This window comes from Tubulanus polymorphus, chromosome 6 (assembly GCF_964204645.1).
Source record: "Tubulanus polymorphus chromosome 6, tnTubPoly1.2, whole genome shotgun sequence".
Taxonomy (NCBI): domain Eukaryota; kingdom Metazoa; phylum Nemertea; class Palaeonemertea; order Tubulaniformes; family Tubulanidae; genus Tubulanus; species Tubulanus polymorphus.
In genome coordinates, this window is record NC_134030.1 from 19,283,228 (window position 1) to 19,296,589 (window position 13,362).

The window sequence follows — 13,362 nt, forward strand, 5'->3', positions numbered from 1 at the left end:
CTAAACGAAATGTTGTACTCTGATAGTAATATAAAACGTCTTTCTGTCCGGGTAGATTCTATGTATGTACCGTCCACCCTATTTTAAACTTAAAATCACATACTGTCAGCATAGAACTATAAGCGAACAGGAAGGCCGACTCCTCAAAAATCAACTAGGCGCCGTTAGTAATCGTGTGTTTTGGTCAGCGCCCTCACCGGTGGCGATAAACAATAGATGTTGTAGACTGGTTGCCGGTCTCTATTCTTAATTTAACGTTTTTCATTGATTTGTTTAAGTCTTAATAACAAATCTTGAAAAATGGCATTGTTCGATGTTAGCAAAGGCAAATGTATAGGGGCGTCACGAAGTTGGCCTTTCCTTTCGCTTATAGTTCTATGCCAAACAGACGAAAAACAATATTTTGCAGATATCACTACCTGAAAATAGATATTCAAGGCCTTTTTTGTAACGATTCAGAAATCCAAATGACCCATTCCGATCAGTGCCAATGTTTGGCAAGTGACACATCCTAACAGTAGTCATTAGTCTATATTGGGCATGGAACGTGTGAGTAATAATAATGCATCAAAGATTTAATTCAGATGATATTGAAAAAGCCGGTTACTGAACCAGGATCAAAATTTGATAGATATATTTATTTCTAAAAGCCGCAAACATGTGTTTCCAAAACGACCATAAAAGGAGAACGATTTTGTGTAATATCGTGTCAACGCACGTCAGACGAAGAACTCTGTTCGAGTGTATCCTCACTGGTAACGAGGTAAGTGAAGCTATAGACGACAAGCTCAAATATTTCATCGCATAGTTACATGTAGATGTAACTACTAGAAGATTGTACTCAGTTAATCTAATTGAATCATCTTTTTCAGAATGTTTACTAAAACTCTTTTCATCGCGTTGGCCTTGTTTATGGTCATTGGAGCTGTCTCGGCAACTGAAGGTAGGCTTTGATAACTCGATTTAATTGCAATTAAATATTATGCTTTTTTCTAACTAAGCGAACATAAACTTACGTTCGTGCTAGCCTGAATTGGCACAGGTTAATAGTTAAGGCCTTACTCATTTAATTCACGTGTTGTTCGCAAACGGGTCTGAAACACGGCCCCGGCCACGACCTATTTCGTCCGTCTTACATCAGTCGACCGTTACGTTTTACTTCCGGATTGCCGCTTGCACTTATGTCGGGCACGATGACGCGCTGTTATGTTCACGAATGAAGTATATAAGGCCGAAACTAGCGATTCGCGGATTAGAACCTGCTTGTTTCAGGTCCGGCTGATTCTAATAAATCCGAGCTTATTTACAGGTGTGCGAAAGGTGAAGAGAGGAACCCCGTGTTGGTGCGGTAAAACAAAGGGTGTATATTACTGGAAAGGTAACTCAGCTCCGTCAAATTGTTGTTGGTATTTTCAAGGAGCATGTTGCCATTAACGTATAAGAGCCGCACGCGCTGATAAACACGTCATATTTTTGACATTCAATGAGTTGAATAGAAACAGTCAACCTGTATGATTAAATACAAAACACATATATGCTTTGTTTTTTCTCTTGGCTTTTATCTGTCAAAAACGCGGCGGTGTGTTCGTCATTGCAAACACGCATTTAGATGGGCGCCCCGGGTTCGAATCCACCTATTTTCAGACTTGCTCCGATGACAAATGGGGGCTAAACGGTCAGAGTTGCTTGATCCCAGTCGGTATATGATACCGCTGAGTAACTCGGATGTCGAAGAGAAGACAAGGAAGGTGACCCGGGTTCGAATCAAGACATATGCAGACACCCAGTTAGTTCAAATGCTCAAACGACACCTAACGCACTTCAATTCAGGACAAGTGAACACGATCAATCATTATCCACCGATGAGTTTGGAACAAGCCGGAACAAGCGATGCAGGATACTGGTCATCCTGTTATTATGCCAATGGTGTCTCGGTCATTTGCCTCTAATAAAAAAAAGACGAATAGTAGGCCTCGGTAATACCAAAAATGATTTATCCAGACACAGCGATTTAACAATTACCTGCATGAAAACATTTTTCTTTTCAGTATATTTATATTGATTTCCTGTCACTTTTCTAAAATCGACGAATAATGAAACTAGACGTATCGGCCCAACTCCGCGCGGTCGCGCCACCGCGCGGGATTTACGCGAAGCAGCAGAACACAAACACGGCCACTCTCTCAATTTTCAATGATAGAAATCGTGTGTGGATTTCAATTATTTCGGCTGTTAGGGTTATAAGGCACAATATATGTTGATGATGTGGTATGGCGATGTTAATTAATGATAATTCCGCAGTGAAGCTAGTCACGAACGGTGCCGATTGAGTGTACAGCTGCCAAAAACACTGAAATGTGCGTAGTTGCGTAACTATTTGCAGTGAATTGCAGACGAAACATGAAGCCTTAACGGCCGTTTAAAAAAAAATTATACCAATCGCAATTGTAAAATAAAAATGAGATAGAACCTAAGTTGAAATTCTGGCCATTTCTAAAATGTTATTACTAACTTTTAGTCAGTGCCGAACGTTTAGTTTTCCAACAATAATGAGGGGTGGTAGGTAGTCATGCAATTCAAGTCATCATTTATTACACGTTACTTCCGTGTTGTTGAAAATCTCGCGAGTCCTGGACCAAACCCCATTGAACAATGTGATCTGTGTGCTGGCCACAAATGCACACAGATCACACTACACTACCCATTACACACTCCAGTACCCACAGCTTTCATATATCCATCCAAATATTTAGAGTGTCTTTCTTCCTGGGTTCAAACAAGAGCCCCGTGGGGCTTGATGCGGCAGCTTCACAAATTATAATGGATCTCAAAGAGCTGGGCTTCGACAGATTTCATACTTAGAATGCTTGACGAACAGGCTTTTAAATCATTTCCATGACTTTTTGCAGCAACTTGACTTAAACGGAAATATCAAGATACGGATTGATTTGAGCTTTTTTCAAAATTATATATGAATGATGAAAACACACTATTTTTCAACGTGGTGTTTTGGCGGAATTTCAGAGAAGTAGTTAAAAAGCCTGTCTCCACTTGAACTGAGCATTTTTCCAGGACATTTTTATGAAAATCCGTCAAATGAAACGATCTCAACACACCATTGTATCATAGAACTCATGAGATCAATAATTAGATGTAATAATCACACGACTCATCAAACGTACCAGTAGAGGAGAACCGCAAACCAGGAAACACGCGTACAAAGTCTACAAACGGTACGAAATTCAGAGCATTCAGTACGAATGCCGACGAATTCAAACTTTCATTCTTTCCTAGAACTGTCATCCGGTGGAATCAGAGTACTAAGGACGAGATCGACTTTACCCGCGCAAGACCCCGTTGCACCGCTGAACAATTAGCACCAACTCCCTGCGTCACCAATACGTCCACTTCATGTATTAATGTTTTCATATCTCCGTCCATTTATTTACATCATTTAGGAATTTATACCAATAATGAGCCATCCACACGTTATCTATAGATTTTCATTCGCATCCAATGCGCAGACTAATCAAATGAATAAATTTGATTTCAACTTAAAGTTTCGAATACATAGAAGCTTAATGCGGAAATTATTAATGAATATCAGTGTGCGAGTTGTCGAATATATTCGTAACAGAAGTTTGAATATTTCTTTAAAGCGCTCCTGCCGTATCTACTTCAAGCATTTTACGCAGCCCCCGAACGTTTTGTCTTAAGTCCTACCTTGAGGCTGGCTTATATCGACAAGCGACGCGACGCATACCGACTCCTACCGACGCAACTGAGAGCAACCGCGACCGTAGCTCAGCTTATGACGACTGAGCTCCGAATCCAGCAACTGAGGCCGACTATCGGGATACGAGATCCTCCCTGCTTAATATGTCGGTTACGAATCCTGGCAACTGCACCGGCTCAGATGGTTCTTAGAAGCCGTTCATACTTTTTCCTCGATGGCTATATAGGCCATTTGCAACCTCGTTTTGTAAGCCCCCAAAGAACACGCCAGCACGTAAATGAACCAATACACAAGACAATAAGGGATCCAATCGGCAAATTTTCAAAAACTGATCACATGTTCACCCGATACGTATTTAATCGAAAATGACCTACAAACACCATACATTAGACATTTTCATCAGCACACCTTCCCTATAACTGTGATCGCCCGGATGAAAACGGCAAAAACATGACATGTTTACCACCGTAATAGAAGAATAACCAATTCGCAAGCCAATTTAACTTAACAAAGGAAAAACTGTGTTTAGGTTGAAAAGGAAAGGATTCATCCACCCATAAATCTTTGTCCAGCACATCTATTAGTATAAACCATATTTTCCTAGAATAAAGATAAAAAATATCTGAATTCATCCGATATATATGCATTTTGATTTTCATTTACACGCCAAGGGCGTAGCTGATATTATTGTGGTATGTAATGTAAACTTGAAATGAATAATTACAAAAAGAAATTGTTGTGATTGATGAAATATTGTGAAAGTACGTGCTCTAGCCGAGGACCTGTTCACATAAGAGTAAAGTGCTAACTGGTATTACATTTGAACAATATAGTAAATTGTCTCGTAAAATTAAGTAAAAATGTACTTCTTAATATATCAAAGAACAACGAAACATCGAAATTAGCTGCATCCGCACAATTGGGACGTCTTCAAATATTATTTGTACATCTTTGAGACGGTTGTTAAAATTCTAACCGCACCCAAGCTTCTAGCTATTTCAGCATCGACTTACGAAAGTATCCTTTCTGAACGAAAAAAAAAATTAAAAAAAAGGAACGAAGGTACACACAAAACCATTGAAGTAAAACAAAATGAAACCCTATAACGATATGCAGGTTTAAGTCGTGTTCCGTTGCGGCAGAGATCGATTGCGCGGGGTGTGGATGATCAGTGGTACTAGTGATAATCAATTTGAATGAAATAACAACAAAATACGTATTATTTAAATCATTTGATATTATTGCAAAATCTAACAAGACTCATTGTTTTGAAGGGATTCAATTTTCATTTTTTGGAAAGAGTCATCTTCATTTGAATTACGACTGGACCTTTTATGTCAAGGTTTATAATTGATAATAATCTTAGCTCCTTCTTCAACGTCATTCCGGAAATTCTGACTCCACAAAAATATATACGCATTGACAGCATGGTTTGCCTGATAGAAAACAAGACCGAATGCGTTGCAAATTATTGCAATGTTCCAAAAGCCAAATGTTAATCACAATGATTCATGTAATACAAGAATGTTTCTGTGCCATGCTCTTCTAGAATTCCAGTAAGAACTGCAATAAATGACAAACCTAAAAATGCTTTTGAAAGGTTGAAACTACCAGAATTGTGATATTCTTAGCCGTAGCTAGTTTTATTTTCTAGTATCTTGTTTAGTTGTTTCTATTCTTACGGACTTTCTTACAAAAACTATTATGAAACCATTTGCGACAGCCACTTTGGCAAATGTAAAAAAAATAATGCTAGGATGTTATTAAGATTTGAAAAGATCGTTGAGCCAGTAAGGTTTACAATCATACAAGTTGTCCATTTACCACTTAGATCTACGTCTCTGTAAAAAGCTGCCCCGACTACATTTACGATGAACACTTATAATGCCTATAGCTCTTTTAGCCCTTGTGACAGTGCACACAATGCGGCAGCTTTTAGAGGTTTGGAAACTGCTACTGCGCGATCTATCGTCATCGTGGCCAGAATCGAGATGGATTCTTGTTGAGGACAGTTAAAGTGGAAAGCTTTCGCGATACACATGGCTCTGCTGAACTTCACATGGGCTACATCAGATAGGGCACCTCGACACTGAGTATCGCAAATAAATCCGCCATTCCTAAAGCTAACATATTAAAATGACCAGAACTATGTGCTGATTTCTTATAAGTTCCCAAAACGATGATTACCAAACCAATAAGACTTAAAAAAGGAAACACGTATGCAGAAACTTTGTTTAGGTTGATCGTGAACGGCTTTATCCACCCACGATAGCCATTTAAGTCTTAATGATGGTGAACTTAACGTCACTTACGTGTTGTGTGGTTGGTGTATTCCATGGTTAGTACTTGCGGGCCATCTCTAATCCTGAAGTAAGCCAAGCACAAGAACACGTTCCAAAAGACTAACCGAACATGCAATATTGTAAAACCGATATTTCTTGTCAAAAGGGAGTAGCCATCGTGAATTCCGAAATGACTGACTAATCTTTTCAAACTGGCAGAAATTGTGCTGTCGTTATGATCAAATTTGATAGATTTCTCGTTGTCGCGAGTCCGTTGTATTTCAAACAATGTTGGAATAAAATCAAATTATTTTCTGTCTATATTCAACGCATTTATTTGGCAGTTTGTTACTGGGCGTATTATTTTCCAATTTTCCATCAAAGGACAACCAAACATAGAAATTACCTTGTCGAATTATAAGTACTTCTGGATAATCAAAGCTCCTCAAATGTCGTTTGGATTTCGTCTCGGAATCTCCGGTGGTAAACTAATGGTTAGGTGTAATGTTGGACTCTTCCTAAGTGTTTTCGTCCGAAAATTTCTTCATTTACTGCGTGACGAACAACACTTCTTTAAGAGAAGATGCATAAGATGTTTTCCTCATAAATCATTCGTGCGATTCGTATTAAAGATATTTCTTCAATAACAGGACAAATCCTTCTTGCGATCAGATTCTTCAATCAACACCACAAATTTAGTTTTCTTATTTCCCAGTTAAGTAATTTCTCATAGTATTTATTGATCTAAATAATGCTTTAGAATAAAATTGCAAGAAAATACGTATTACTAAACTCGTTTCAAATTTTGCATATCTTACATGGTTCATTCAATGGCGTTAGTTAAAATCATCATCATTTTAAATGCAAACAGTCATCTTGAATTGGATTTTATCATAGTGAATTACGAATGGCACTCCGGGCCTTTTTACTGCAAGTTTAAAGCCTATTGATGAATATCTTAGCTCCTTCTTTGACATCATTTCGAAAGTTTTGACTACACAAAAATATATACGCATTGATAGCATGGTTTGCCTGATAGAAAACAAGACCGACTGCATTACCAATTATTACAAATGTCCCAAAAGCCAAATGTTCATCACAATGATTCATGTAATACAAGTACGTTTCTGTGCCATGCTCATATTCTAAGATTCCAGTAAGAGCCGCAAGAAATGACAAACCTAAAAATGCTACCGAAGTTGAAACTACTAAAATTGTGATTTTATTAGCCGTAGCCTGTTTTCTAGCGTCTTGCTTAGTTGTGTCCATGCTAGCAGACTTTCTCACACCAACTATTATGAAACCATTTGCAACAACGACGATAACAAATGGAAGAAATAATGCCAGGATGTTATTAAGATTTGAATAGATTGCGGAGCCAGTAAGGTTTACAATCATACAAGTTATCCATTTACCACTGAGATCTATATCTCTGTGAAAAGTTGATCCAACAATGTTTGTAATGACCAGAAACACACTTATAATACTTATAGCTTTCTTAGCCCTTGTGACAGTACACAATATTACAGCTTTTAGAGGTTTGGAAACTGCTACTGCGCGATCTATCGTCATCATGACCAGAATCCAGATGGATACTTGTTTAGGACAATTAGCGTGGAAAGCTTTCACTATACACATGGATCTGCTGAACTTCACGTGAGCTACATCCATCAAATAGGGCACCTCGACACTGAATATCGCGTATAAATCCGCCATTCCTAAAGCTAACATATAGAAATGACCAGAACTATATGACGATTTCTTATATGTTCCCAAAACGATAATTATCAAAACAATCAGACTTAATAGAGGAAACACGTATGCAGAAACTCGGTTCAGGTTGAAAGTGAACGGCATCGTCCACCCATAAATCTTTGTCCAACACATTTCACTCTCAGAGATATTAGTATAAACCATATTTTCCTAGAATAAAAATGAAAAATATGTCTCAATTAAGTCCATTTGTATTTCGCTTTCGTTTCCACGCCGAATACCCAGATGATATGATTGTGGTATATGTAATGTAAATATAAAAATCATCAGAAAACTTGTGTTGCGATTGGGGAAATATAGTGAAATCACGTGTCCAAGCCGAAGATCCAAACGAAGTGTCGTACATATACGACTAACGTGTTTATCCGGTACCAGGTACACGATAAGGGTGATGTAGTTGACTTTACAATTGATTATGTATATAGACATATTGATGGCGTGTGTCGGACTTGTATTAAAAGTTAAGGGATACTTCTGAACAATCACAGGACAACCAAACATTGAAATCAAGGAGCGTTCGAATAGTACGTACGGTCAATTTTGCCATTTTTAGACCCCCGCACCTTGTACGATCGTTGCTTCATATTTTATCGACTCTCTCCAAATCGTGACGCACATTTAGAAATAGCACATCCCCGTCCCCATCTAAACCAATGAGGTGGCCATTATGTAATCCTTAAACAATTAGCACTCAAGCCGTCCGTATCCGCCGTGCATATTACACCTCAAGCCGCCCGAATCTGCCCGGCACCTTTTTCGTATGCTGCACGAAAACGATTAAACCCAATAGCTCATGATAAACTAGACACCTAAGTCCTCGAAATACCGAACGTTCAACATCTTATTTCAATTTGTCTAGTATTTTGAGCTTGAACACGACAGATCTGAGTGCGCAGTCCAAATCCAAGTAAGTTTGGATGAATTTTGGGGCCAAAGGACACGATTTTGGTGGCCCAGCTCATCAAATCTTACATCATATATTATAAAAGCCTATCTGAAAATATCTAAAAATTATTGTGGATTCAACAAAAGGGAACAATAGAAAAAAAAAACAAAAGCTTAACATTATTGCTAGAGATAAAAGTAGAATTTCCAATGATTTTCCTATAGTAAATTAGACATAAGTTACTTGCGGTGAAAATTCGTACTATGAATACTCGGTCTCTGATTGGCTGGTCGAATTCCTGCGATCGGAAGCAACTGTCGGCCTAATCGGGTTGGTTACCGTAGCAAGCCGGCTTTTGGGGAAATGATTTAGGAGCAACTGGCGACCTCTCGTCGGCCGCCAGTTGCCGCTAACCGGCCATATTACCCAGTGTTGTCGGTAGGTCGCTTGTTTTGTAATATCGATTTCAATCTTTGATAGGTGTGAATGGATCTCAGATATTGATCCACGTATCACGAAGGAGGTTGTAATATTCAAAATACGAATGACACAATACTTTAAAGTCCATTTTGAAAACATTCTTTTATATCCGTTATTTTTTATATTCGGGACATCGTAACCCAAACGGTATATTTCTACGGATCAATTGATTCGCGATTCCTGGATTGGTGGGAATAGATAATTCTCTTAAGAATGCCTATGTCGTATGATTTTGTTTTTGTATACTTCATCTTATTCAATTCATTGTAATACTGAGGACACCGTGCCACCAGCTATCCCACTAGATGACGTGCGAATATCAGTGCAACAATCATGTCAAAATCTAGTTCATTTTTAAAGAACTTTCATTCAGATGTTTAGCCTCCATCATCAGAATATACCATGATTGACCAAAATACTAAATTTCAACGCCCAGTTGGTACGAAGTTTCCTATTGATATGTACCGCATATGCTCTCATAATCTGGATGATATTTGCCGAAACAAGTTAATTATTCGATATTTACGTAGGTTTAAGTTAATCTCGTACAGTCAATTTATCACACTATCAGTAGAGGTGGCCCCATTGCTTTTCTGAACTGTTGAATCAATGATTAATTTGTTTAGAGGTTTATCTCAGCTAGTCAATGATTCATCACACTAACACTGGAGGTAAAGCTTGCAAAATAAATCCTACCACTGCTTCGATTCGATCTTTACTTTCTATGTGGTTGTCGTAATTTACGTTGATTTCTTTTGAATTGGAATTCATTGCAGCGCATTAATTTTTCTTAGAGGAAATTTCAATGAAATAAGAACAACGATATAACTAACAATTCGTCAACAATAATCAATATACGTAACAAACAACGCGAATCCCGCATGTGACCGGGAAGAGCACAACCGCCGCACGTTCCAGAGATATTTCGTCACTATTAACCACGAACTACTAGAAGTGGCAATTCCTGTCAAGTACTCATACAATTTACAACTGATCGATGGATTAATCATTAATATAGAACCAGTGTTTAGATTCAAGAGTACAAAGTATAAAACTGCAATCAGTGTATGATCTAAACAGTAAAGGAAATCACCGAGAAACAAAACGCTCAGATCTACGACTCGCCATAATCAGGAAAGTAGCCGAATTCCCGAAAACTCCCAACAGGAATGAGATTGGCAGAATAACCAGTAACCCCTGTGTAATTTTTGGAGGACACGTTGCGGTTATTTGGCGGGGCGTTTAATGTCGTTGTGGAAATTGCTATGAAGAAAATAACTGTGGGAAGGTTTTGAGCATTTAGTTTAAAATTTCAATAATAACGAAAAGGCATTAGATTGAGTAAAAACAAATCATAACTAAATGAAGGATAAAACATCATTAGCCATTTTGATAGATGGATCTCCTTCTGTGAGGAAATTGCATTAGTGAAGTTCAGCCTACCATTGGCAGCTCAGTGAGAAAGTTCATGACGATGCCTTAATCATTCAACTTGTGGTGTGTATTTTACTTAGTGCGATATATGTGTGGAATCGGATTGAAGCTGTTGTAGGATTTATGAATTAATTTCATGATTTAATTGTGAAATACCCGCAAAGCTCGCGTGATAAATTGACTGCTCGAGATAAACTTTAACCTAGGTATTGAATAAATCGTTGTCAACATATTTACGTACATACATATCATTCAAATAATTTGAAAGTGTCATCAAAATAATTCAGCAAAGCTAAAATTCACTCGTAATACTTCTACGTTTTGAGGGTTCTTGGAGAACCCTTTTGTTATTCTGTTGATTAATATTATCATTACAGATTTTCTACTAGAATTCATATTCTATCAGATTCGACGACTAACAGCTTCTAAACGAAATGTTGTACTCTGATAGTAATATAAAACGTCTTTCTGTCCGGGTAGATTCTATGTATGTACCGTCCACCCTATTTTAAACTTAAAATCACATACTGTCAGCATAGAACTATAAGCGAACAGGAAGGCCGACTCCTCAAAAATCAACTAGGCGCCGTTAGTAATCGTGTGTTTTGGTCAGCGCCCTCACCGGTGGCGATAAACAATAGATGTTGTAGACTGGTTGCCGGTCTCTATTCTTAATTTAACGTTTTTCATTGATTTGTTTAAGTCTTAATAACAAATCTTGAAAAATGGCATTGTTCGATGTTAGCAAAGGCAAATGTATAGGGGCGTCACGAAGTTGGCCTTTCCTTTCGCTTATAGTTCTATGCCAAACAGACGAAAAACAATATTTTGCAGATATCACTACCTGAAAATAGATATTCAAGGCCTTTTTTGTAACGATTCAGAAATCCAAATGACCCATTCCGATCAGTGCCAATGTTTGGCAAGTGACACATCCTAACAGTAGTCATTAGTCTATATTGGGCATGGAACGTGTGAGTAATAATAATGCATCAAAGATTTAATTCAGATGATATTGAAAAAGCCGGTTACTGAACCAGGATCAAAATTTGATAGATATATTTATTTCTAAAAGCCGCAAACATGTGTTTCCAAAACGACCATAAAAGGAGAACGATTTTGTGTAATATCGTGTCAACGCACGTCAGACGAAGAACTCTGTTCGAGTGTATCCTCACTGGTAACGAGGTAAGTGAAGCTATAGACGACAAGCTCAAATATTTCATCGCATAGTTACATGTAGATGTAACTACTAGAAGATTGTACTCAGTTAATCTAATTGAATCATCTTTTTCAGAATGTTTACTAAAACTCTTTTCATCGCGTTGGCCTTGTTTATGGTCATTGGAGCTGTCTCGGCAACTGAAGGTAGGCTTTGATAACTCGATTTAATTGCAATTAAATATTATGCTTTTTTCTAACTAAGCGAACATAAACTTACGTTCGTGCTAGCCTGAATTGGCACAGGTTAATAGTTAAGGCCTTACTCATTTAATTCACGTGTTGTTCGCAAACGGGTCTGAAACACGGCCCCGGCCACGACCTATTTCGTCCGTCTTACATCAGTCGACCGTTACGTTTTACTTCCGGATTGCCGCTTGCACTTATGTCGGGCACGATGACGCGCTGTTATGTTCACGAATGAAGTATATAAGGCCGAAACTAGCGATTCGCGGATTAGAACCTGCTTGTTTCAGGTCCGGCTGATTCTAATAAATCCGAGCTTATTTACAGGTGTGCGAAAGGTGAAGAGAGGAACCCCGTGTTGGTGCGGTAAAACAAAGGGTGTATATTACTGGAAAGGTAACTCAGCTCCGTCAAATTGTTGTTGGTATTTTCAAGGAGCATGTTGCCATTAACGTATAAGAGCCGCACGCGCTGATAAACACGTCATATTTTTGACATTCAATGAGTTGAATAGAAACAGTCAACCTGTATGATTAAATACAAAACACATATATGCTTTGTTTTTTCTCTTGGCTTTTATCTGTCAAAAACGCGGCGGTGTGTTCGTCATTGCAAACACGCATTTAGATGGGCGCCCCGGGTTCGAATCCACCTATTTTCAGACTTGCTCCGATGACAAATGGGGGCTAAACGGTCAGAGTTGCTTGATCCCAGTCGGTATATGATACCGCTGAGTAACTCGGATGTCGAAGAGAAGACAAGGAAGGTGACCCGGGTTCGAATCAAGACATATGCAGACACCCAGTTAGTTCAAATGCTCAAACGACACCTAACGCACTTCAATTCAGGACAAGTGAACACGATCAATCATTATCCACCGATGAGTTTGGAACAAGCCGGAACAAGCGATGCAGGATACTGGTCATCCTGTTATTATGCCAATGGTGTCTCGGTCATTTGCCTCTAATAAAAAAAAGACGAATAGTAGGCCTCGGTAATACCAAAAATGATTTATCCAGACACAGCGATTTAACAATTACCTGCATGAAAACATTTTTCTTTTCAGTATATTTATATTGATTTCCTGTCACTTTTCTAAAATCGACGAATAATGAAACTAGACGTATCGGCCCAACTCCGCGCGGTCGCGCCACCGCGCGGGATTTACGCGAAGCAGCAGAACACAAACACGGCCACTCTCTCAATTTTCAATGATAGAAATCGTGTGTGGATTTCAATTATTTCGGCTGTTAGGGTTATAAGGCACAATATATGTTGATGATGTGGTATGGCGATGTTAATTAATGATAATTCCGCAGTGAAGCTAGTCACGAACGGTGCCGATTGAGTGTACAGCTGCCAAA

General features: G+C 38.5%; 2 protein-coding genes across 2 annotated transcripts; both read left to right on the top strand.

Annotated features, from left to right (window-relative positions):
- Positions 1-540: 540 nt before the first annotated feature.
- On the top strand, positions 541-1,434 carry LOC141907827 (U-actitoxin-Bgr3b-like). The gene is made up of 4 exons (XM_074797570.1): positions 541-549; positions 651-763; positions 873-943; positions 1,310-1,434. Exons 1-4 carry the CDS (start codon positions 541-543, stop codon positions 1,432-1,434), a joined length of 318 nt encoding a protein of 105 aa, XP_074653671.1.
- Positions 1,435-11,556: 10,122 nt separating this feature from the next.
- LOC141907828 (U-actitoxin-Bgr3b-like) lies at positions 11,557-12,450 on the top strand. The gene is made up of 4 exons (XM_074797571.1): positions 11,557-11,565; positions 11,667-11,779; positions 11,889-11,959; positions 12,326-12,450. Exons 1-4 carry the CDS (start codon positions 11,557-11,559, stop codon positions 12,448-12,450), a joined length of 318 nt encoding a protein of 105 aa, XP_074653672.1.
- Positions 12,451-13,362: the final 912 nt, after the last annotated feature.